Source organism: Hemicordylus capensis, chromosome 1 (genome assembly GCF_027244095.1).
Source record: "Hemicordylus capensis ecotype Gifberg chromosome 1, rHemCap1.1.pri, whole genome shotgun sequence".
In the NCBI taxonomy this organism is placed as follows: domain Eukaryota; kingdom Metazoa; phylum Chordata; class Lepidosauria; order Squamata; family Cordylidae; genus Hemicordylus; species Hemicordylus capensis.
The window spans coordinates 330,644,858-330,670,374 of NC_069657.1; the positions used below are offsets into that span (position 1 = coordinate 330,644,858).

At 44.3% G+C, this 25,517-nt stretch overlaps 1 protein-coding gene across 7 annotated transcripts in view; it reads right to left on the reverse strand.

Moving 5' to 3' along the window:
* The window catches only part of SCML4 (Scm polycomb group protein like 4), a 138,952-nt gene that overhangs the window by 90,642 nt on the left and 22,793 nt on the right, over nt 1-25,517 (reverse strand). For 5 of the 7 annotated variants that reach the window (XR_008315361.1, XM_053292121.1, XM_053291868.1 and 2 more), the window contains exon 2: nt 4,003-4,214. The exons of 1 other annotated variant lie outside the window; for it this stretch is intronic. Coding sequence is in view for 5 of the 6 variants with exons in the window: in XM_053292121.1 (XP_053148096.1) it covers nt 4,003-4,203 (201 nt within the window). In the remaining variant the exon portion in view is untranslated. Of the gene's footprint in view, nt 1-4,002; nt 4,215-22,275; nt 22,343-25,517 lie in introns of all 7 variants that reach the window. One more of the 7 variants, XM_053291782.1, reaches the window with a different exon arrangement.

A 25,517-nucleotide genomic window follows, 5' to 3' on the forward strand; every position in this document is an offset into this window, starting at 1 on the left:
GAGCTCTTGGAGATGGAGTTCCAGTAAGCAATATTAAGTATTGCTTACTTAATAAAGGGGAGAGATCTAGCTTTTCTGGACAGACACAGACAGAATAACAGCATCCTTTGGAGCTAATATATTCTGATATCTCTAGTCCACTTGAAAATAGTATGGATGGCAATCTCCACATACTCACATTTATTGATGATATTTCAAGATTTACTTATGTATATCCTCTGAAAGTCAAGTGTTTGAAAAATTTAAATAGTATGTTGTACTGGTCAATAACAAATTTAGAAGAAAGCCTCAGAGACTAAGGTCAGACAATGGAGGTGAATACATGTCAAATGACATGAAAAGATTCCTAAGTGAACATGGGATTTCATATGAACCTACTCCCGCATACACACCTGAATTCAATGGTGCGGCAGAGAGGAAAAATAACTCTCTATTAGAAATGACCAGATGCATGTTTGCTTGTGGTACTACCTGCTGGAAGAAAGACTGTGGGGTTCAAGTGGGTCTTCAAAGTCAAGCAGGATGCAGAAGGGGATGTACAGTGCTACAAGGCAAGGCTAATAGCCAAAGGATACTCCCAAATCTATGGTGAGCACCACGATGAGACCTTTGCACCAGTTGTGAAACACAGTTCAATTAGGACACTGCTCAGTGTAGTAGCAGCCAAAAAGATGCAAGTTGACCACTTGGATGTAAAGACTGCCTTCTTTCATGGGGAAATTGAAGAAGACATCTACATGCAACAGCCACCAGGCTTTGAGGTACCTGGAAAGAAGGGGCTTGTGTGCAAACTACAAAAGAGCATCTATGGCTTAAAACAAGCAGCCAGAGCATGGAATGAGAAACTGAATCAACTGCTACTTAAGGAGGGGTCCACACAAGGAAAAGCTGACCCCTGCCTATATTCAAGATTCAGAGGCAATAGATGGACTTACATCCTGACTTATGTTGATGTCTTTAATATTATATATGAAGAAAAACAAGACAGTCATGAGATTGTACAGCACCTGAACAAGGAAATAGAGGTGAAGGAACACAGAAGCATCTCCTATTATCTTGGCATCCAAATAGAAAGAGAAGGGGATGGGACATACCTCCTCAACCAGAAACAGAAGATAAAAGGATCTTCTAGAATGCCTGGGACTGACAGATGCCAATGAAGTCAGTACACCAATGGATGCAAATTTCTGGAAGCAAGATGGAGACCGCAAGCCTTTACCAGCCAACAATCAATACAGAAAGGCAATTGGAAAGCTTCTGTACATAGCACAGTAACAAGGCCAGATATTGCTTCAGCAGTGGGAATCCTCTAAGTGCACCAACCAATAATGATTAGATTGCAGTCAAAAGACTAGGAAGATACCTAAAGGGTACTGCACAGTTTGTCTTGGAGATTCCAGCAAGCAGCAACCCCAGACTAGCAGGATACATGGATTCAGACTGGGCTGAAGACAGAACAGACTTCAAGTCCACAAGTGGACACCTGTTCTTGTATGGAGATGGAGCCATTAGTTGGGCTAGCCGCAAGCAGTCACTTGTTGAGCTCTCATTGACAGAAGCAGAATATATTTCCACAGCTGAATCGTGCAAGGTGTGGATACACCAGCTACTATCGGACATTGGGATTGAGGAACCAAAGCCCACAACAATGTTTGAGGATAACCAAGGTTGTATCCAGATCTCCCAGACAGAAAAGATGAAGTCTCGAACTAAGCACATTCCCATAAAGTATCACTATGTTCAAGACATGCAAGAAAAAGGGGTAGTCCAGTTGGAGTACTGCCCAACAGAAGAGATGGTGGCAGATGGATTGACTAAGCCACTGCTCAGGGACAGATTCCAGATGCTTTGTGAAAAGATGGGATTCATGAGCCGTTGCGACAGGCGATGAGAAGGGGTGTTGGAGATGGAGTTCCAGTGCATCAACCTTTTGCCCCAACTATACTAATGACCACTAGGGGCACTGAGAGTAGAGGTAGTTAGTGAGGGTCTCCTTTGCCTGTTCCTGCTTCCTGTACTCTATGACCCCTGCCTTGACTCCTCAGGTACTTCCTGTAGTGAGTCAGTCTTCTTCCTTTCCTCTTAAGGAGAAGATGGAACAGCTCTCTCTCCCTACCTATTCATTATTTAGCTGGGATAGATCTTTCCTATCTCAAATGTATTTTACCAATAGACTAGTTAAGTAACTTAGACTCTACAGCGATCTCCATGTGTGTTACTTAAATAGCTGCAACTAAACTCTGCACTCTGTAACTGGAGTGGTAGCTTCCTTGGTGCTTTGCTAAATAATCACAAACTCCAACTCTCTTAACTGAAAGTTTCTCTTTGTTGTCACCTCCTCTCTCCCATCCCATCCACAAACAGAAGCTTTCCTTCCGAAGTCCCTCTGTTGAAGAATATTCATGGGGGAAAGTTTCAATTTCTGGAGGGAGAGCAGCAGTAGGAGACAGCAACAGAGAAGACTTTGTGATCCACTCGGTCCTGTCAGTCCCTTACATGAATTGCAGCACCTTGCCAATCCAAGAACATGCACTTGTTCCATCCTTTCCCAAACTCCCTTCACACTGCTAGCAAAAGAGGAGGGGCTCCATCACTACTACAGAATGTGCTGTTGCTGTAATGGCAAGTCTTCCATTGGGAACAATGGGAGGCTGCTCACTACAGTGATGACACACCATCCATAGTAGCTATGGAGCCGATCTCCTTCACTATCAGCAAGCAGGGGGTTGTGGGAGGATGGAACTAGCATGCCTGCCTTTCTCTTGGATCTGCAAGGTGCTGCGGAAGGTGGAAGACAGCCCACAGAGGGCAGTTTGCCAAGGGTCCCCTCAACCTGCAGCCAAGCCTGCCCAGGAAGGTTTCCTTGCAGTGTCACAGGAGATTCTGAAGTACAGCTTTCAAACTGTGGCGTTGTATGCAACCTGAGATGTGCCCGGCATTTTTATGAAGTTGCAAGTATTCCATGGTTAAGCACACAGAGACATATACAAATAACCTTTTACCATTTCTAGGTCATCAGCATATTGTTCCTTCTTAAGGCCTCCCATCTCAGGACAAATGCTCCCAATACATGAAAATGCTCTCAATGCATACAGTATTGGTAGTGGGTCACGGGAGGAGTCTTCCTTCATAAACACTTTGTCCACCATCCAAAGAAGTTATTTACACAAACAAAAATCATGGATTTTTTTGACAAAGCTTTCTCTGAAATGTTTATCACAGCAAGTTCCCACTGCCAAATATATGTTCTTGTTCTGTTTAAGTCACGTCTTCCCAGTTGCTTCTTCAACTGTCTGAACTGCTGTAGCTAAAACAAAGGCAACACCATTTGAAATTCTTGGCTCCACCACTGAAGAGCAACCAAGGAAACAAGGCAGTTTCATGTGGAGCAGGTATAGCAATATTGCACATCCACAGAAAGGTCTAGAAGGATGCACTGGCATGAAACAATGACATCAGGCTACAAAGGCCTCTGCACCGGTGCAACACTGCAAGTGTGTCCTCTGTGATGCTCAGGTGGTAGGCAGAATGCATGTGGGTCTTCCCCTCTCTCTCCATCTGTCTTTCACTGGGTGGTGGCCAGAATTTGTAGTCTCCATTACTCTGGAATGACTAACCCACCAAAGGGTCACTAAAAATATCAATCAGCAAGCCTCTGTGAGGAAGAAAAGTCTTAGCAGGCCAACTAGCAAGCCTTATATTACCTACTACTAGGTCGGTAGATGCCCCCCACCAAGCATTTGAGAAGTTCCCCTCTCATTATAGTGAACTCCCCATCAGTCTTGATAACCTCTATCTCCCCACAAAAGTGTCTTTGCTCCCCCCACCCCATTTGTGAGGAGTTGCTCCTCAAATTATTCCTCTGTCTGCAGCCCTGCTTACCACACCATTGAGTGCCCTTCCCTGCTGAAAATGCCATGTTCAGGATACATATCTCTGTGTGGATATATACTAAACAAAAAGACCAAAATGACCACTAAAGGAGTTGGAAAGATTACATACCTTATATCCAGGTTTCCTTCCTCGCTTCTTTGGGATCTTCACAACTGGCAGAGAGCCAGCTGGCGCTGAATAAAGATTATGAACAGCCATTTTCATTGGAGTAGAATGGAGTGGGGGCCTTCCTCTTTTTCTACCTGGTATTCTGGGAGACTGCATGTCAATAGTATCCAGTCTTGGAGGCAGCGTTGGCAAATGATTCATAAGTAAAGGAGCTGTAATTTTTTAAAAAGATCTTTTGTTGAAAATGGAAAAATAAGACGCACAATTTTCTTATTTTATTGTTTTGCCATTCAGTAGGAATGTCACTATCAAGATGAAATGGTAACAGTTGTACAGGTCCTTGTCCAGAAATGCTATTGAATCTGCAGGTTTTTTTGTTTTTTTTAAAATTGTGATGAATCTCATAATAAATCCAGTGGCGTTGCTCTAGGAAAGCAGACTAATCCCAGAAGAGCAGTTTAAATATTTAGGAAACGAAATTAAGAAAGCTCTAAAGACGACCGTTCCTGCTCCTTTAATATGTGAAATGATCAATTCAAACCATACCTCTGTCACATTTTCAGCTTTTGCAAGCACAGTATGGGGAAGAGCTGTGTCATTCATCATGAGTTATGTCATAAGAACTGTCTAAGGAGTCAATGACAGATTGTACAAAAAATCACAATGGACCCACTAACAGGAGAGGACTGCATTTTCCCATTGAAAAATATGTTGCAGTTTGGGAGCTGGGAAACTGCAATATCCCCATGTGCTTCTTTGAGGAAAAATGGTTGAATCATGCATTGACAGTGCATTTGATGTGCTATAAAATGGTCATCTGAAAAAGCCATAGATGGCAGTGGCAGATGGCTTAATCCCTGGATTAAGGGCATATCTCTACTGCAGGAGAATGTACCTCAATTTCATGCAGCATTGGTTTGCATAACTCAGAACACCTTATATGTATATGGCATTCACTCAGCTGTGCTACGATATCAGCAGTGTGCACATTTTATTTTTCTGAGAGGTCTATTTCCGAAGCCTGCCCAACTACCCCCCAAAAGAGTGATTAAAAACAGAACCCAGAAAAATATGAAGACAGCTTTATACGGCCTTGTTCTGGTGGGGGTGGGAGGGAAACCAGTTTCATCTCATACATCACACCACTTTCAACCAATTAACCAGCCAGTCCTCCCTTGGTCCTGCAAACCCCCACCCCACTCCCTTGGGACCCCACCCCCCTGGTTTGTCCACCCTCCAATACATCCAGGGTTTATCCTCACCCACTTAAGACCACCACTCTGCCCATTTCACAAGCCACATCCCTTTTCATCCCCACCCTGCCACATCTCCCATGCCTCATTTATAATTTAAGAACCACACAAGGCACACTTACATAATTTTTAATAACTAATAACATAATAACTAAAAGTGATTGCAATGCGTAGTGCACAGGTGGAGTCAATGTGGGAGTGGGACCATTATTGCATTAGTGGGCAGGATTGGTACCATGCTCAGGTGCACCGTGTTACTCTTCAGCACTGAATTTGAATGGCACGGTGGGGCCAGTGGGCCCATGGTTTCAGCAACCTGACCAACTTGAAAGCAAAGATTCAAATCAGGGTTTTGAGGCACTAATGGAACCACATCTGGAAGAAGCACAGTCAGAATTGCTGGCCTCAGTTCCGTTCAGCATTATATGTTTGGCGTTATACCTTTGGCATATACATTTTGGTGTATATGGCTTGGTGTTATGTCCGAACTGCCCCAGTATCTTTGCTGCCTTCCACGTTGTGTTAAAAAAAAAATCAGAATACTAAATTCATATAGAATCTACCTATGCAAGTAAAATATTATAGGGCCAAGCTGACAAGAGGAAAGCAGTTAATTTTCAGATTCAGTTTCATGGAATAATGGTTTCCTATATAGCTAGCTTAACAGAGTTAAAGATTCCTGTGGAGGACAAGAAATTTGATATGCAGGAGATAATACTTGAAAGGAGAATTCCTTTCATGTTTCTGAGCCTCATGAATGTAAGGAGGACTATATAAATTAACCTGTAGCAATAGGCAGCATTAATGGCTCTATGCACTTTTGATATCATTTGCAAAAGGTCAAGATTGTGGAGTTGTAAATGAGCTATATTAACCTTCTGCTACAGCTTGTATCAATCTTTCAACTTGATTCCATACTACTGATGCCTGGCAATGGGGGTCAAGGCCAAGGCAGGGGCTGCCAGAGTGTTCTGAATTAGCCATCGTGTGATACAGTGGGGAAACTACGTGTGGAAGTGCTAGTTATTGGTAGATACCTTTTGAGATTAGAAACCTTTATTAATTGTTATGGTGTTTTCTGCATGTAACTGTCAGGATTGGCTCCAAGGGCATGCATGTTCCCCTTTGTAGGCAAGGATGTCATGAGATCTGCATGGGTCTCAGCCCAGAGAGACCCATGCTGCTGCCGTTGCTACTACTACAAACATTATACCACATTTCAACAAGAGTACTCAGAGTGGTTAGCATAGAAAAAATAATAAATAAGATGATTCCGTGTCAAAAGGTCCCACAGTCTTAAAGGAAATATAAGGTAGACACCAGCAACAACCACTGGAGGGGTGCTGTGCTGGGGTTGGATAGAGACAGTTGCTCTCCTTCTGCTAAATATAAGAATCGCCACTTTAAAAGTTTCTCCTTTGCTCAATTAGCAGGTGTGATACTGCATTCATACTTCTTTTCATTGACCAATGGGCTTCTTCCAGAGGTCCTTGCGATGATTTATATCACAATCATTGCCAGATTGGGGGTGGGAGGGGGAAGAGAAGGAGCTGCAGCATCCCTTGGCAAAGACTCCCCTGTCCCTCTCCTCATCAGCAAATCAGGGATGCAGAGACTTGGAGAAGGAGAAGCTGCTGCACCGCCCTCCAAAGGAGGAGGGAGCCGGTCCATGGAGGAGGAGATGCCAGAGATGTAGCCACCACTCGGCACCACCACTGATTCCCCAAACACCTGCCCAGGTAATCCCCTTCCTGCAGAGGTCTCTGGTACATAAGTGCCCACCAGCTCTCACTGACCTGGGCCAACCCTGGAAAGTATATATGCAGGCTTCCAGACCTTGTCAAAAGTAATGGCCAGAACAGACAAAATGGCTGCCAAACAGAAGTTGCTTAAAATCAGTCCCCTAGCAGGTGTCTTCATGTGGAAAACTATTTATGTTCATGACTCACTACCAGTGGTAGTCAATGGCTTCAGTAAAACTGAGGCAGAAGGCCAAATGGCAGTCTCCTTTGTGCGGGCACTGTCTTCCTCTTCTTTCTCTGCCAATTGTCACCCCCCCACACACACACATATGCATAAACAGTCATCTCTGCATCCTCCATTTCTTTCTCCTTTGCAGCAGTGTTGCAACACACAGCAACAACGGCACAGCAACATGGCACACACACTCCACCTCTTCCCTCATGCATCACTGGGCTAGTTATGGAAAAATCGAAGAGGAAATGATGAAATGGCAGTGGAGTACTGGAGACATTTCCTCTTCCACTTCCTCTCCCTCCGCCCCACCACTTTATAACTATCCCATGAGCACCCAAAGTTGTACACAGAGGTAATGGAAGGGAAGGTGTGCACTGCACCAAGCCAGGGAGCAGGAGGAGGAGGAAGAGAGACCCACCTCCAAGTTGCTCTTTGCAAATGACAGAAAGCTGCAGAAAGAGGCAAGTGAGGGAGCGGTGGAGGGCAAGGGGAGTTTTCCATCCAGCCTGTGCTCCCGTATTTTGTCACTTGAGTTAAGCACCTCACCTTGCCTCATGGAAGGACTGCTCCTGCTCACCACATGGATGATATGGGGATATACTAATCCATATCAAGATTAGTGGAGGCATTGGGGACCCTCCCTCACACACACCCCTTTTATATGCACAGAAGTCTGCTTCACAAGTGATCTGCATGTGGCAGCCATTTTTCTTCCTGCATCATAACAGTGAGGAGAGAAACTACAATTCTTGGCTTTAAAATGTGTCTTTAAAGGGGTGTTCATAGTTTGTTTATAAGAAAGGATTACTGTAGTATACATGAATGTGGATTTTTTTCTGTGATTTTTCAGAAAATACAGCAGCCAGTTGGGTCTCTGGAGTTGTCCAAAGAGATCACAACACACGCATTTAAAAAAGAAATGGGTGCCAATAAATTTCAAGGTAAATACAAAATTGGTCATTACCTATAAAGCCCTAAACAGCTTGGATCCGTGGTATTTAAGAGAATGCCTTCTTTTTCATCAGTCCCTCTGCCTATTAAGGTCATCTGGGGAGGTCCGGTTGGTTGTTGATGACTTGAAACCGGGCCTTTTCCAGAGTTGCCCCAAGACTCTGGAACACGTTTCCTAATGAAATTAGAGTTTCCCCTTCTGTGGATGTTTTTAAGAATGACCTGAAAACATACCTGTTTAGTCCGGCTTTTACTTTATGGTTTTAAAGCTTTGGTTTTTAGATTGTGAACTGCCCAGGGACATCTTTGTATAGAGTGGTATACAAATGTACTAAATAAAATTAAAACAATGAAATAATTAATTTTAAACAAGTCATTGCAATCACACACACTCCTTTCTTGAAAAATCTTATATTGTGGATCTACAGAGTAGATTCAGCTGTGTTTGCTTCCATTGTATCATGCGTTCAGCTCCTTTGTGTTATGCATTTTCCATGGGTGAATTCAAACACTCAGCTGAGGAGATGGCAGACATAGTGAAACCAGTGATTTTCTCCTTCTTTCAGCATGACCTAGTTGTCTGACTGTTTTGATATGTGACAGATGTGCAATGGGATGATGACTTGCCATCTCCTGGTGCAAGGCAGACTTCATAGGTTTCCCAGAAGGTGGTGACTTTGCGTTTACCACACATGTCTGATATGTCAGACCATTCCATTCAGATTATTTGACTCCATGCCAGCAGATTTATCCACTGGTGCCTATATCCACCCAGCACTTCAGCTGTGCATCTGAATGGTTTTAATTTATATTTCTGTAAGCTGCCTTGAAACCTTCTGGGGTTAAAAAATGAGATAACAACAACAATCTGCTTACAGAAAACTCACAGTACAAACATGGTCAATGAAGGTATGATGGGGGAAATGCACTCCTAGTGGGCCTCTTGTCCTTTATCATTGATACTTTTACTTCCTTCAGGGAGAGCTGGTCTTGCGGTAGGGAGCATGAATTGTCCCCTTTGCTAAGCAGCCAGGGTCTGTCCTGGTTTGCATTTAGATTTGACTACATGTGATCACTTCCTGCTGATGAGGCCATAGCTCAGTGGTAGAGGACCTGCTTACATGCAGAAGGTCCTAGGTTCACTCCTTGGGATCTCTTAGGAGGGTTGGTAGAGACTCCTGAGTCCTGCCTGAAACCTTGGAGAGCCACTGCCAGTCAGAGACGACAATACTAAGCTTGATGGATCAACGGTCTAACTTGGTATATGGCAGCTTCCTATGTTCATATGCAAGGGCGTAACTATAATAGGGCAAGGGGAGACAGTTGTCTGGGGGCCCACCGCCTTGGGGGTGGGTGGGCCAGAGGCAAATCAAATGACTAACTCCACCAGTTGTGCACCTGCCTGGGCTTCCTTCAGTTGTGTTCATCCTCCAAAACTGATGTGAGTGTTAAGACCTAGAGCTACCAGAACAAAGGGAACTGGGTAATGCTGCTTATGCTTCATGCTTGACTGGCAATTGACACACCTGTGGAGGCCACACAGATCACCTCACATTTTAACATACCTGCATAAGCAAGGCTTTCTGAAAGTATAGCATGTAGGCAAGTAAGCAAGACAGTTGTGAATAATTCATTTATAGAAAGGCTCGCCTACTGAGACTGGTCCTTTTCATTCATGCATTTGTTTGTTTTGGTGTTATTTTTTAAGAATTAAAAATAAAATAAAAGCAGCAACACCTAGTCACAGCAGGCAACAGGCTGAGATTTCAGCTACATGTATCACTGTAAAGCTTAGAGCTGCTTCATGTTATGAACTGTGACTTTGATGGCAATGACAAAGAGCAAGGAGATTAATCCACAAATTGACTCCACACTGCTCTCCCACTAAGTCTTCAGACACCTGGGTCATGCTCAGCTTACTTTCTTTTCATGGTCACCATTTCATGGGCCATTAATTATTCTGGCTGTATTTGTACTGAAGCTGAACTCGTAGTTTCACAATTATGTTTTTCTTACGGTCATCGATAGTACCTCAAAGGAGTCATAGTTATCTGAGGAGAAACTCTCCCCAAATCCATCAGGACTACAGAATTAGTACTGGCTACATCTGCTCCTTTCCTCACTTCAGGGAGGAAGGAGAATGGGAGCAAATGGGTCCTTGGTGTCATTTCACTGTATGTTTTTTTTTAAAGCTGGATTCACCAGCAGTGACACTTTGCTGTCCTTCAGGAGATGTTTCTTTGAAGTATGACACTCCAGTGACAGAAGGAAGAGCAGTAGCTGAGTACATCTCTATCTCAGGTTTGGTTAATGAGCCAGAAGAACCTGAAAGAGTCTTTGAGAGAATGGGACCCAGAGGAGTAGAAGTGACCAACTTCCACTTCTGCAGTCTTACCTTTCTTCATTTGGTCTGACATTTTTGTTGAAGACTAGCAGCCTATGGCAATGAATTGATGATATAAGACTCTACAGACAAGAAGGATGCAGACAGAACTGTTGTTTAAGTAAATATATGAAAAATGTAGCTGACAAGATCACATGAATGTCAGTGTTTGCCAAGCATAAAGACTACATAGAAAAAGAAAATACAGAACCCAGGTTTCCATACTTTTTTTAAAAGTCAAAATGCAAAAAAGACAAGCAGAAAATGAATACCAGAATTACTGTGAAAGGAAGGAAGGAAATTTCTGTAGTCTTTAAAGTCACAGACTGAAATATTTCCCATGCTGGATTGATTGAAATATAGGCTTTTGTTTTGTTTTTTGTTTTTTTAATGATTTGAAAGCCAAACCTTTTTGAACCTAAGTAACACAATTACTGATAACATTCATATAACAGCAAGGGGTCTCTATCCTGACTGTCTGTAAAATGTTTAAAAAATGTTTGCTATGAGAAGCCTTTCTAATTCTGAATAGTGGGGAATAAGGCTGTGTTGTTGGTTGGCGTGGAAAAGCAGACATGACTCGTTGAACGTGTCAACTCCCATTGATTTCAATGAGAGAGATTTAAGCATGTACTGTAAGCACCATTTGCAAAGTCCCCTTCTCCAAACTAAAGAAGGAGAAAAGATTAAAGAAACTAAGTAACAAGAAAAGGTTGAGGACAGAGCTATAAAAATGCTGAAATCATTGCTTGCCTATGTGAACGTGAATGATGACTCCACGATGTACTGAGTTTTGAGCCAAATTAATGAGTCATTGTTGCTGCTATCAGTGAAATGCTTTACCAAAGTAGGTCTCTCTTATTCCAGGATATGCAACATTCCACAGTGGAATCTCTAGGGAGTACAGAAGTTGGGCCAGTTCTTGTGGGACCCAAAGTCACTCTAATCCATTTTTAGCCTACTTTCCAAAGGAAGCTTATGAGATTACCGTGTGTGTGTGTGTGTGTGTGTGTGTGTGTGTGTGTAGTCTAGTACAAACAGTGTATTAACAGTCCAATAGAAACCAAATTGTCAGCGAATGAAAGGGGGTCTTGAGAACCCCAGCAAGGATATTGTTTTGCCAATCTGTTATATTGGTTCAAGATGGTGGCTACTCAAAATATAGGCAACACTGCTTTGCAATCAATTGCTGGCAGTTAGCATACCTGCTAACATGTTCCTATTCTTCAATTCACCTGAATGGGAAAATAGGGACATATTGGCAGAGATACAAACCAAATTCACAGCACATACGAGGGGATCCTAGGTAAAGGTCATCATGCTAAAATAAGCAGAAGATATGCTCCATTAGTTCTTGTTGTTGGTTCTACTACAACTAGTAGTACTAGTAGAACTAATTCTGCTATAATTACTTTTTGGTTTTTGCTGTTTTCCACATCTCAAATATCTATATATGCTAGACAATTAAGACTGTACGATTTCACCGGAGGTTATTGAAGAAGATAAAGAAGAAGCATGTGCAATTTGGGACTACAAAGTTCTCTCTTCATAACAATCCCATATTACACATGCTTCATCTTTATTTCCTTACTTTATACAGTCTAAGTAAAATCATGTCGTCTTAATTGACAGTCCAGATTTATCCTGGACTGGGATAACTACATTTGTAAATCAAATTTATAAATTTGTTTCCATTAAGAAAACTGCTAAATTCAATGAAACAAACTAAACTAAACTGAACAAACTAAAATCAGTCACACAAATTAATTAAATTAAATTACACGTTGACTGGGCTGAGGTTAAAATGCAAATCAATTAACGTTTTCTCTCCATTTGTAACAAATTGCTAGTTACAGAATCATTAGATTTATGATCAATGTATTTTAACTGTGTGTTTTTTTAAGTAAATGTTTAATTCAGTCATCTACTCTTGAAAAAGTTCTTTTGGGGAAATTGACAAATGCAAATCAAAAATATTTGAATAATATAGTGTATATCAAGCACTCTGAATATGTGTTCCAATACATTTTCTAGATGTATTTGAGTATTTTTATTCAATCTGTTTCCTTGGCAGCCTCTTAGGTCCAATTCATACATAATGCCAAACCATGGGTAGGCGTACTGGAGATTAAGGGCTAAAGCTGAGAATCGTGCCACACACAATCCAGTAATGGAGGTTTTGTTACCTCCACCTGCTGGCTAGAGTTGTCCCTCCCTCTTCCTAGTCCTCCCAGGCTCAATGTATTTGTATTTGTGGTGCTGCTTGCATTGCCAGACTGTGGGCATGGCATTGGTGCATCACACAACCAGCAATCATTGGCTACGATGTGAGTGGGGGAGTGCACATTGTGCTTGGATTCACTCATATCTTCTTATCCTCCAGGAGCCCTCTTCGGAAAAACAGAAAAGTGCTTCATATGCCCTCGTTCCAGCAGATGAGGGGGGCGGGCAAGAATTCAGGTTTTTGGGGTTTTTTTAATACAGTGTCAAGGAAGCAAGAGGAGGCACAGTTCTTAAGACATCCCCTCCCCTGGGCCCTTATGCCCATTCCTGGTCCTGTGCCTTTAAATGAGGAAAGCCTAGGAACATGGTGTGCCTGTTGCCAGGCAGCTAAAGGAGGGGTGAGGTGATTCGCTGGTATGCAGCAAATGGCAGTTTGCTCTGAGAAACAGACAATGAGGTACTGTGAGGCTCTACACATGATTGGTGTGTAGAACCAGGAGGGGTTGGGTGGGGAAAGTGGTTCAAGCCTGCTTTCCCCACACATGAGCAGCTAGCCCACCCTGGGCAGCCGGACTGACCGCCCAGATGATTACCAGTTGCGTCATGGAGCCGGTAGGGATTGGAGGCCGCCTGGGCCCTGGAAGTCCCAGGATGCCCCACGTGAGTGCACGGGGCATTCTGGAGAGACCCCTGATGCCAGGAGGCTTGTTGTTGCCTCCCAGTCAGGGTTCTCCTCATGAGTTGCTGCAGCACGGAGCTGTGCTACAGCAGCTCACAAAATAAATGGGGCTAGTGTTACCTCATTTAAGGGGAAGGCTAATTGGTGGGCTAGCCACCATTGAACCACCAGGCTTGCCTACGAGCCTGGTGGTTCTCATAATGGGGGGAAACCGAGCTGAGCTCTCTTAGCCTGGTTTTCCTCCATCATGTGAATAGCCTCAGGGACCGCCTAGTGCAGAAACATTTCTGAGCTGCTCTATGGTCACAGGAGGAGCTTCTCAGCATGAACCCCAGGTTACAGCGGGTGCTGAATTCAAGCAACACAATGTGGCCAGTGAACTCATGATTTCAGCAACCCAACCAACTTGAAACTGAGGGTTTCAAGTCACTAACAGAACCGCGGTTGGAGGGAAAGAAATGCCAGTCTCAGGTACATTTAACTGTGGTTTGGTGTTATGTCTGAATTGGGCCTCAGACTCATTAAGGGAAACACTTCCTATCAAAACATTCCACTGCACTCCAAGAAAGAATTCAATGGCTTTAGATTGGGTGTTCAGGAAAGTGCCAGTGCTGAGAGATTTCTGGGATGTCTGTCATATACTAGTAAGCAACTTACATTTCTGCCCACTATTAACATCTTACAAGTACTTTTGTCTTAGCTGCACTTTGATTTATGTTACCCTTTAAAGTCAGATGCACTGCTGTATTTTCCCTATCACTTTCTAATAATAATTCTCGTATCCATGAGGAGGTTTGGCCATAGCCAGAACAGTATCCTAAATATTAAATAGCTATAACTCCCTCTCCTCCCCTGCAGTTCTGTGCTCTTCTACATTCTTTATCTACTCACGTTCTCCCTCTACTCAGCTACTGCCTTTCCCAATGGCACTGCAGCAACAAGGATTCCATTGGTGCTGCCATTTTGGTTGTTGCTAAGCAGCTGCAAGATACACTCCCCAACTACTTCCACATACATAGCCCCTATTGGCAGATCCTGGTAAAACCAGCCATATGAACTAGAAGAGCTACCCTCACAAGCAATAGAGTTACTGAGTAAGGCATTAGCTGACTACAGGGTGCTTGCCTCAGAGTTGACATCTGGAATAAATGTCCCATCGATTTAAATGGAGGAGTTGGCCTTAAGCACAAGCTACAGAGTTTGTCCTTTTCAGAGAGGAGTAAAACAGAAACAATTTACTTAGGTTGTCTGAATAACCATGATGCTACGTTTTAACGAGATGACACTGAAACAAATGTGTTGCCCTGAACATGGCAAAACAGAGCTCTTGCTTTTAAAACTTAAGCTTAACTGACCCTGCATCATGAAAAATTACACTGGAATTGGGATTTGGTCTTTTTAAAGGATCTCTTTGTGCACTCATTCAAGTGACTACTGTCTCAGATGACCTTATTACTAAGCACAGTGTATGTCAGCATAATGCACGTTGCTTTATAAGGGTGCTATTCTGCCCTTAGTTTTGTTAAAGAAAGATCTCTCACAGTTTAACAAGTTGCCTTTTTAAACAAGAGATGCTCAAAGAGCTTCTGTTGTCTAACGGCTTAGGCCCTGGGTATTTAAGAGAGCGTCTTCTTCGCTATGAGCCCCACCGGCTGTTGAGGTCACTTGAGGAGGTCCGTCTCCAGTTGCCACCAACTCGTTTGGTGGCTACAAAGAGACGGGCCTTCTCGGCTGCTGCCCCAAGACTGTGGAATGCACTCCCTGCTGAGATACGATCCTCCCCATCTCTCGCAATTTTCAGAAAACACCTGAAAACACACCTCTTCAACCAGGCTTTTTCAGCTTTTTAAAACTTGTTTTTAAATAGTTCTGAATATTTAATTGTTTTATGATGTTTTTAATTGTTAATTATTGTTTTATATTTTATAATTTTTCTTTTAATGATTAATTGATTTTAATGGTGTTTTAATGTAAACCGCCCTGAGCCTTTTGGAAGGGCGGTATAAGAGTTTTAATAAAATAATAATAATAATAATAATAATAATAATAATAATAATAAATATGCCAAAGTTTCAGATCTGCAAATCATAAAACTGTCCTTGAAATTTAGCTGTGTTTTTCTACTCATATTAATTGTACCACATAAAATATCTGACATGTTTTGAAACTAGTAGCACTACCAGTAGCTTGTCTATTTAGAGACTCTGAAGAAGAGGACAGAAAATGTAGGTAGGTCAATGGCATGTGTGTTGGTGACTAAGGTTCCAGAATACATATCTTAACAATATCTGTAGGTTTACCTTGACACTAGGGATGTGCACAAAACCACCTGGCTCGGTTCGGTTTTGGCCTCCTTTGCCCCTCCCCTCCCCCCTGCCCCGGCCGGTTCAGTTTGGTCTGTTGGGGTTGATGAGCAATTAATTTTTTAAATTAAAAAAACTTGCCCCCTCCAGGGGCTTCTCCAAGGTGGCGGGGGGGTGTACATGGAGGTCCCCTCCCCCCACCAAAACTTGCCCTGTTTGGGCATCTTTGGCCCTTTCCAGGCCTATTCCCTGGTGCAGTGGCCATTTTGGAGGCTGCCGTGCCTGCGCAGTAGGACTCTGCATGGCCGGTCATGTCAAAAATGTTTGGCATATTCACAAGTCAAAATGTGAATATTGGAAAAATTCTGGGTCTCTGTGACACATTTAGCAGAGAGATCCACATCTCAATATCAAAATTGGATTTGGGAGCATTTGAATCACTTCTGTTGTTTTCCCAAATGGGTGCTTGCTGCAGGGAGCTGCAGAATATTAAGACTTTAATACTACATGTACCTGTATCATGTGTTTTGCAATCCAAATATCACATTTTCATTCATTCATTCATTCATTCATTCAATTTCTATACCACCCTTCCCAAAATGGCTCAGGGCGGTTTACACAGAGAATTAACAAACAAATAAGATGGAACCCTTTCCCCAGAAGGCTCACAATCTAAAAAGAAACATAAGATAGACACCAGCAACAGTCACTGGTGGTACTGTGCTGGGGGTGGATAGGGCCAGTTACTCTCCCCCTGCTAAATAAAGAGAATCACCACATTAAAAGGTGCCTCTTTGCCAAGTTAGCAGGGGTTAATTTTGAAACGTGTAGATTTCAGGTGCACCCTAGAAGTATCATCTATGAATTCAAATCAGAAACTTTTACATCCTCACTGTCAGGGAGTCACCTGAGATTGCCACTGGGAGATTAGTGATTAAATATATATAGATGTTTAAATAAACAATAACGATATTTGTATCCCTTTTACACCCTTTATATATTTTCGTTGCCACCACCAAATTAAATCCTAATTGGGGATTCAAACTCTACTTTTTGTATTGTGCTCGAGTGTTAACAGGGGGAGAAGTAGACACAGCTGAAACAGTTTTTAAGATTCCAAGAAAATAACTTTATTGTGGTACAATAGCTTTCATGGTTTCTGTTCTCTACAATGTAGGGTCACACATGTAATGGTTTCTGGAACAAAGTAACAACCTTAGTATTTACTTGCTAGTCAATACACCATTTCTCAATCTGGTATTCAAAACTTTGGTACTTACCAGCATGTCGTCAAAGGGCTTAATGTAAAGAGACCAAGGTGTCCTAAGGTAAAACAAGCTTCTTTAGACTTTCAACAGCTTTCCTGGGGCACAACCTCTCTGGCTGTATAAGCGGAGTATTAAACCATACACTCCCAGAATTCACAAAGTGTTAGTCAAGCTTGATTTGCAGAGGTATTCCCAGGTGTGTATAACCTACCCACCAACCTCCCAATTCCACCCGCAGTCCTGTTCTAGAGACCCTAAACAGATATCCTCTCAGAGGTACACCTAGGTAATTTTGGAGCCTGTTTCGCCTCCCCCCCAATCCCTGCTGCCACCACTGCCGCCAACTAAGCAGCAATGCACTTTTTTTTTAACAACAGAATATGCTCAGGGAAAGCTAGAAACTTTAAAAAAAATTTAGAAGAAATTCTGAATGCGAAACTGCCCGCTGACTCGCAGATATCACATTTTGCATGGACAATCCTACTACTTCAATTAGCTGAATGCACTACCCACCCCCATTCACTCATTCTCACTGTTACCAGTTGCTGTTCTCTGGTCTGGACTGGTGGTGGTTTTCTGTTGGTCTGGGTGTGTGTGTGCACAGTGGCAAACAAGGGAGGTGTGTGCTGACTGACTGGCAGGTGCTTGCCTGGCACTACTATTTGCCTTTGCCTATCTCTGCACATCTCCACTCATGCCTGTAGTCACCACTCGGCCAGGGGGGAAGTGTATGTGTCTGGGTGGGGGTCATCTGGACAGCTTAGCTTATATCTCCTCATGGAAAGCTACTCTGGACTAACAGGCAGTGGTGGAGAATAGCCAATGGGTTCCACACTGGAAGTCAGAAAGGAGTGCCCAAGGAAAGTCCTGCTACCTTTCTCCCTCTGGAATGGCTGGATCTTCATCTCCATGGCTGAATGGAGGTTTGAACTCAGGTCTGGGAATGGACATTTGAGAACTTCTCCTTTAGAGATAATGCAGATATAGGTTCCCACAGGGGGCTGGGAACAACAAGTCAGTCTTCCAGAGAGCCCGGCTGCACCTGGCCCTCAGTGCCTCCCTCCCCCTCCACAGCAGGAGATTGGGTGGGTGGGCAACCCCAGCTGTACCTGGCCCAGCCACACCCAGCCCTCAGCACCTCTCACAACAGGAGGTCAGGTGGGCAGGCTGGCTGTGTGGGCTGCAAGCCTGCATTCTTGGCAGTTGGGAAGCTGCAGTTCACCTGGCAGCACCAGCAGCAGGACATTTAGAGGCCCCCTGGGTGGTGGAGGATTGGTCTTTGGAGTGGACATTCAGTCCAAAGAATGCCACTGGATCCTCTCCCTAGCCCTAACCATCCCTATATTTGGCTCATCCAAGCCCTATCTGACTCTGGCACCCTCCAGCCCTCTCTGAGAATGTCAATTACCTCCAACTGAAAGCTATAGACACCTGTTTATGCCATTACATAGCCCCTCCCTTAGGAATTCTCTTCAGCAGAGGTCCCTAAGTTTAAATTCCTTTTAATTGACAAGTGTGTACTAGCCAATCACCACAATCACTAATCCAGTTAACTAAGGATTTGCCTATTTCCCTCTGTCTCTGGGATGATAAACAACTGCAGACTTCCATTTTGCTGCTCTTAAAAGTAAGAACGAAATGGACTAATCAGGTGTGTTCTAGGGATGTTGAACAGGTTCAGTGTCGAACTTGTTTGGTTCGATGGTTTGGGGTAGCACTGAACCATCCCCTGTTCAGTCCAACCCCGGACCGAACACCCCCCGACTGTTCAGGCGCTCATGGACCTTTTTTTGTTTGTTTTTAAATTTAAAAAAATATTTTTTTTACCTTACCCCCTTCAGGGGAGTTGTTGGAGGCAGTTGGGTGGGGGGGTTCCACAGAGATTCCTTCTCCCCCTACCAGCCTCCTTTACTGCCCAAACTGGCCTGTTTGGCCGGCTCTTTGGCCTGTTTGGGGCTTCCCCTCTGGCGCGGTAGCCATTTTGGAGGCCTCCACACCTGCACAGTTGGCCTTTGCATGGCCTAGGTCACGCAGAGGCCAATTGCAGGTGTGGCAGCCTCCAAAATGGCTGCCCTGCTGGAGGGAGAAGTCCCAAATGGGCCAAAGAGCTGGCTGAACGGGCCGGTTTAGGCAGTATGGGAGGCTGGTGGGGGAGGGGGAATCTCCACAGACCCCCCCCACACACACACACACCTGCCACCTCCAACGACCCCCCCAAAAGGGGTAAGTAAAAAAAATTAATTTAAAAAAAAAAAACCCGAACCGAGGGGCTTCGAGGGGGTGCCGGACCAAAGTGGTCCAGTAGAGTTCAAGTCTGGTCCAGACTCGAACCAAACTGGGCCAGCCCCTACCGGGCATACTCCTACTGTGTTCAGTTCAGGGTTCCAAGATCAGAGAACCAAGAGTTCGCTTGAGAAAGATCATAATGTGTCAGCGATTGCCACAGACCACCAGAGTCAGACTTGGAGGAGTCTGATCAGGAGGTAGTCAGGGAACTTGTGAGCAAGGAAAAGGGTCTCCTTGTGGGGAGTGGTTCTACTTGGAAGCCAGAATGCAGGCAGCCTCAGCTGTGACCAGTGACTCATTAGGCTCTGTTCTCCAAGCCTCAGCTTTATAAATAGCTCAGTCTAGCCTGTTCACTGCTGGAACAGCTCTTGCTGGTCTGGACTCCAGTCCTCCTGGCTTCTGAACCCAGCCAGCAACAGAGCCCTTCAAGCCTCAGCTCATGCTTCCTGTTGCCTCTCTCCTGTCTCCACCCACTACCAGGCTCCAGACCCTGCTGCTGCCACCCAGTGTCTGCCTTCATCAATAGTCCTGCTTGAACCTCCATTCCATGCTGTCCTGAGATCTACCCTGGCAGCCTTAACATTGTGACCCTGCTGGCACCCACCCCCTGCAAGTAAGCCATGAGTGAGTGTTCTTGGCCACACAGAGTCTTTGCCAATGTGCCAGGACATAATGGCTGGGACAAAGAACTGCTATAGTCATGCAACCAGGCTGGAGAGCCTGAAACCACCATCTTTACAACTATGAAAATTGTCTCCTGATCCTAGCATCTACATCTGGAAGTATGTAAAAATGCTTCATGAATTTTGTACGGTGTTTTTTTTTAAATGCTTGTAAATGGTTTATTCATGTTAATGTAACAAAACTTTTAATCTTTTTACTATAATACTGGACTGTGTTAAGATTTATACTATGTTCACCTACTCATCCAGCTCTGGCAAACATGCTATGCAAAGCCTCTGAGAATTTGGGGAGATTCCCTAAAGTTTCAGGAATACCCATAATTACATGTCTGATCATTCCCATGAGTGTTTTGGGGTTCAGGGTATCAAAGGTGTCCAACCTGCCTGTAAATGGATGGTGGTGGCTGTGAAAATATTTTCAGGAGTGATTGCAGGGTGCAGGGGCTTGAACAGCTAAGGTAATGCATTTGAGATTTTTCCCAGCTACCTTTAGATTTCCCACCACTCAGCAGGACACGTTTTCATACGATTCTACATGCCAGCCAAGACTATCTGGAAGAGCTCTGCTTTGTGAGCCAATAGTAGTAAAGGCTAAGACTTGACTGTTAAGGATGTGCACAAACTGGTTTGGCATTGTAGAGCACCTTTCTTATGAGGCAAGGCTACAACACCTGGGGCTATTTAGTTTAGAAAAAAGACTGTGGGGAGACATTGTTGGAAGTTAAAGGACTTTGCGCTGTCTCTTGTCTCAGACAGTGGAGGACAGACTAGTAAGTCAGAGGGCTAGAGGGTCAAGACATTGGTCATCCCTTCTCTACTACTCTGACACTATCCCTTTGGATATGTAGATTGCTACTCTTAGGGATTAACTTCCTTCCTCTCTCTCTTCTTCCCTACTTGCCCTTCTACCTTGCAACATGGCAAGCTCCTCTCCCTGCACCATGTGTGCAGAGAAGATGCAGAATCCATCTGCATCCAGGTAGATAGATAGATTAGAGATCCTAACTCCTCACTTTCCTATCTAGAATGGAGTTCCTTAATAAATGCCTTATATATTGATTTGAAACTATGAACTGGCTCCAAGTTACTTTACTCTCAGCATACACGAATGCCTAACTAAATTCCGCTGTGTTGTGCCTCTGTGCACTCTGCTATAATGAGAAAGGGATTCTCTCACCACAGAGAATTTCCAACAGACATGATAGAGGTCTATAAAATCATGCATTTGGAGAAAGTGGATAGAAAGAAATTCTTCTCCCTCTCACATAATACTAGAACCAGGGGTCATTCCATGAAATTAATTTCCAGGAAATTTAGGACCAGCAAATGGAGGTACTTTTTCACACGATGTATAATCAACTTGTGGAATTATCTGCCACAAGATGTGTTGACAGCCAACAACTTGGATGGCTTTCGTGGGTGGGGGAGGGGGTTGGATAACTTCATAGAGAAGAGGTCTATCAATGGCTACTAGTTGGAGGGCTATAGGCCATCTCCAGCCTCAAAGGCAGGATGCCTCTGAGTACCAGTTGCAGGGGAGTAATGGCAGGAGAGAGGGCACGCCCTCAACTCCTGCCTATGGCTTCCAGCGGCATCCGGTGGGCCACTGTGCGAAACAGGATGCTGGACTAGATGGGCCTTGGGCTTGATCCAACAGGGATGTTCGTATTCCTAGAATGTGGAACCAGTTTGGAAACCCCACATTCAAATGTGGGGGATTGCTTTAAGGTGCAAGGAGGGTGCCCTCATGTCCCCTGCCATGCTTCCCCCTCTGGCGCTAATTCAAAAACTGCTGGCATGCAGGGGCTGTATACCCCCGGTCAGCGTAAAATTGGAAGTGGCATGTGTGATGGAACTGGTTCCATGCACACCTCTATTGGCTGCCAAGGACAGAGCCTCTTCAGTGGCAGCTGAATTTTTAATAATGGGACCTACACTTATCTTTGGGGAGATTTGTCTCCACCCCCTAAAAGAGAAGTGCTTCCCCCCTGGCACTTGCTATGCACTCATCCTGTTCCATTAATGCAAAAATGAAGGTGTCACTAAACTGAATAGAGGATCTGAGTCCAAGAACACAGGTTTATTAGGGTTCACTGTCAGAACCGTATTTATACACAGTCATATTTATATCCCAAATTTGTTGGCTAAAGCTATCTCTCTTCCTTCTCCCTTACACAGTTCATCGTCCCTGCACACAACAAAGATTTCTTAGCTCTTTTATCACCCTCCAGAAGGGTAGAGGAAAGATTTTAATCAAATTCTCATACCTCATTCAGACATGCCTTCTCCACTTGCAAAAAAACCAGCCTGAAGGATCTGTGGTTTGGTTGCCCTCTGCAATACACAATGAAATTGAGCTTTGCAAATATCTGGGTGGATTTTGTACTGTCTGTTTTGTTCTCATGATGGAATTCCTCCTACTTACTATTATTTTTTTTAAATCCCTTATATATAGATTTGGTGGACTTCATGCTTCTGATTGTATTTCCTGAATGTATAAAAACAAACGCTATAACTTAACCAGAAAGCTATTCCTTTCTATAAAACAGCAGAACAAGCAGCTGTGTGTGTGTGTGTGTGTGTGTGTGTGTGTGTGTGTGACTTTCTCTGAGAGATAAGAGACAAACATAGTGTATTTCAGATTTGTCATGTCCTGGGGCAAACAATAGAGGCATCACCATTATGCTCGTTCAAGAGCTTCCTTCTAGGGCAGAGGTTGTCAACCTTGGGTCCCAGCAGCGTAGGGAGGCTGGTAGCGGCCTGTGTGCAGCCGCTGCTGCGGCCCCCTGGCCCCGCCCCCCACATCTGAAGTCAGATGCAGGGGCGTGGCTAGCCACACCCCTGCGTCTGACATCAGACACAAGGGACGTGGTCTCCTTCCCAAATGGGGCCACCCCACCCCGTTTGGAAACGAGATCAGCCCGTGCTGCATTGGGCAGCGTGGTCTGGAGTGACTTTCCCTGTCTTAAAGACAGGGAAAGCCATTCTGGCCGATCTCTCTCCTAAATGGGGCCGCGCAGCCCCATTGGGGAGGGAGATCAATTGGCCCTGCTGCCTTGGCAGTGAGGCCAGGAGTGGCTCTCCCTGCCTTTAAGAGTCACTGCAAGGAGAGTCACTCTGGCCACACAGCCAATGCAGCGGGGACCAATTTCGGCTCCAAACAGAGCCCCAGGGCCCCGTTTGGCACTGAAATAATGCCCCCTGCATCTGACATCAGACACGGGGCATGTCTGGGGCTGCACTTGCAGACCCTGATTGGTGGCGGCCCAGGTTCTTTGAACGTGTTCGCCCAATAGTGGCTCTGCCCCTGTTGGGTCCCCAGATGTTGCTGGACTGCAGTTCCCACCATCCTCAGCCACTATAGCCTTTGGTTGAGAACCCTTGTTCTAAAGGTATCTGGTTGGCTTATGGTGAGACAGAGTGCTAGGCCAGGTGGAGCTTTGGTCCAATTCTGTAAGGCTTCTCTTCACCACATAAAAATCCCTAATTTCATATTATTGGAAGCATCAAAGCTACCTTCTGTTGAAATAATGGGGAAGACAAAGGGCTAGGGAAATGTATCCAAGTTTGCTTTATTAATAAACATTAAGAGCTGATCAGGGCTGCCACAAATGGCATCACATCAACAGCTAGCAGTACATAACCATTTTTGAGTCAGAGAAGAGAGCATATCGCATGCTCAGCCATTATAATCCACACTCCAAGACATGCACCTTGAGGATCCCCCTTGCAACATAGCACAAAGGGAACACATGGCATCGCTGCTTGGGCAACAACATGTCTTGGATCAGCTCTACTAGCAGGGTTAACACCCCTGGATTCTTCTTCAAAACTGCTTCAGAGGGATTTGAGGCCATGACCTAAAGACATATTTTAGGAAGGTTGAGGGCTTGGGCTTGCAAAGCAAGATTTTTAAACACCTTTTTCTTTCAAGCACAGATCCCCAGGCCATAGCAACGTGTCAAGTGGGAGGCAGAGGGGTGCTGCTATGTGAGTCCCTGTCCCATTGGATGAATGGAACTGGTTGCCCAATTCTTTGGGTCCTGGCCAAAGTTAAACTGAGTAAATGGAAAAGAAATACAATCAAGGTTTCACTACAGATGTCTTGGGGAAATCCATTTTAAAAATCAAAGTTTAATCAGGTTCTTGGACAAAATTAAAGCCATCGCTCCAATTTTTTAAAAGCACATTTAGAAAGCCCCCCTAGCTCTTGTCTTCACTTCATTCAGCAGCACTCTGTTCTGTGAATGGGGGAGAGATAAATACTGCTGTTCTGTACAGGGAGGGAAGGAGCAGGAGTGGCCTTTAATCTCATAGAGCTGAACCAGAAAACATAATCAAACCTTGCTTGACCTTGGAAACAAGATTAAGTGTTTAATCTAATCTGGAAACACAATGCTCTGAAGAAACATTGCTAGAAAATTGGAGCCGCTTAAATCAACCTTTGATAGAATAGTAACCCAGAGGGCAACTTCCTCTTCATTCTTTGTCTGACCAGCATAAGCTCTCTCTATGGGTAAAAAGGCTTAACTGCATGCTGGCCTGTTTGACAGAGGAGTGGGAAATGGGGAGACAAAAACCCCACCTCTGTTCCATTTCACTTTTCAAACCCCATGTTTCTTTACTCCTGTTTGAGGAATGAATACACAGGTGATATGGCTTGGACTTAAATGCCACAATTTTTTGGAACTGTGGAACTGCGAACTGTCCTAGTTCCCTACCCAACTAATAACAGTACAGATACTTACCACCACAAATACTAACTGCTGCCCTGGTGAACCAATGGAGATACTGAGCCGGGTCTCACGATCAGTGAGACCTGGTTTGGGGCAGTGAGTGGGGAGGGAGCCCGATCCGGCCGCCCACACGGTTGCCGGCTCCATGATGGAGCCGGCAGGGGCTGGGAGGAGCAATTTGTTAGGCACTGGAATACATTTTGGGGCAAGCAAAGCCTGTACAAAAGGGATGGGCTACACTTGAACCAAGATGGAACCAGACTGTTGGTGCTTAAAATAAAAAAGGTTGCAGAGCAACTTTTAAAAATGATGCCTGGGGAATAGCCGACAAGAGCAAGGAAGTATCTGGTTCAGCAAATGCCATCCCTTAAGGTGTGAGGGTATAAAAGATCCAGATAAAAAAGAAGGGGACAGAGTAGAACCACATAAAGAGCAGACAGAAAGCTATGCTAGCTGGTCAAAGAGATCAAAAAGCCAAAAGAAAATGGCATACACCTGGTAAGAGAGTCATCATATAGATGCTTATATGCCAGTGCCAGAAGCCTCCAAGCCAAGATGGGCAAGCTGAAGTGCTTGGTTGCTCATGAAGAAACAGATATAGTGGGCATAACAGAAAAACACCTGTTCCTGAACCAGGCTTTTCAGGGATGGAGGCTCAAGAACTGAGTCAGATAGAAGTGACAAGAGATGATGTTCTAAACTGTCTGGAAAAACTGAAAACTAGCAAATCACCAAGGCCAGACAACATCCATCCAAGAGTCCTTAAAGAAATA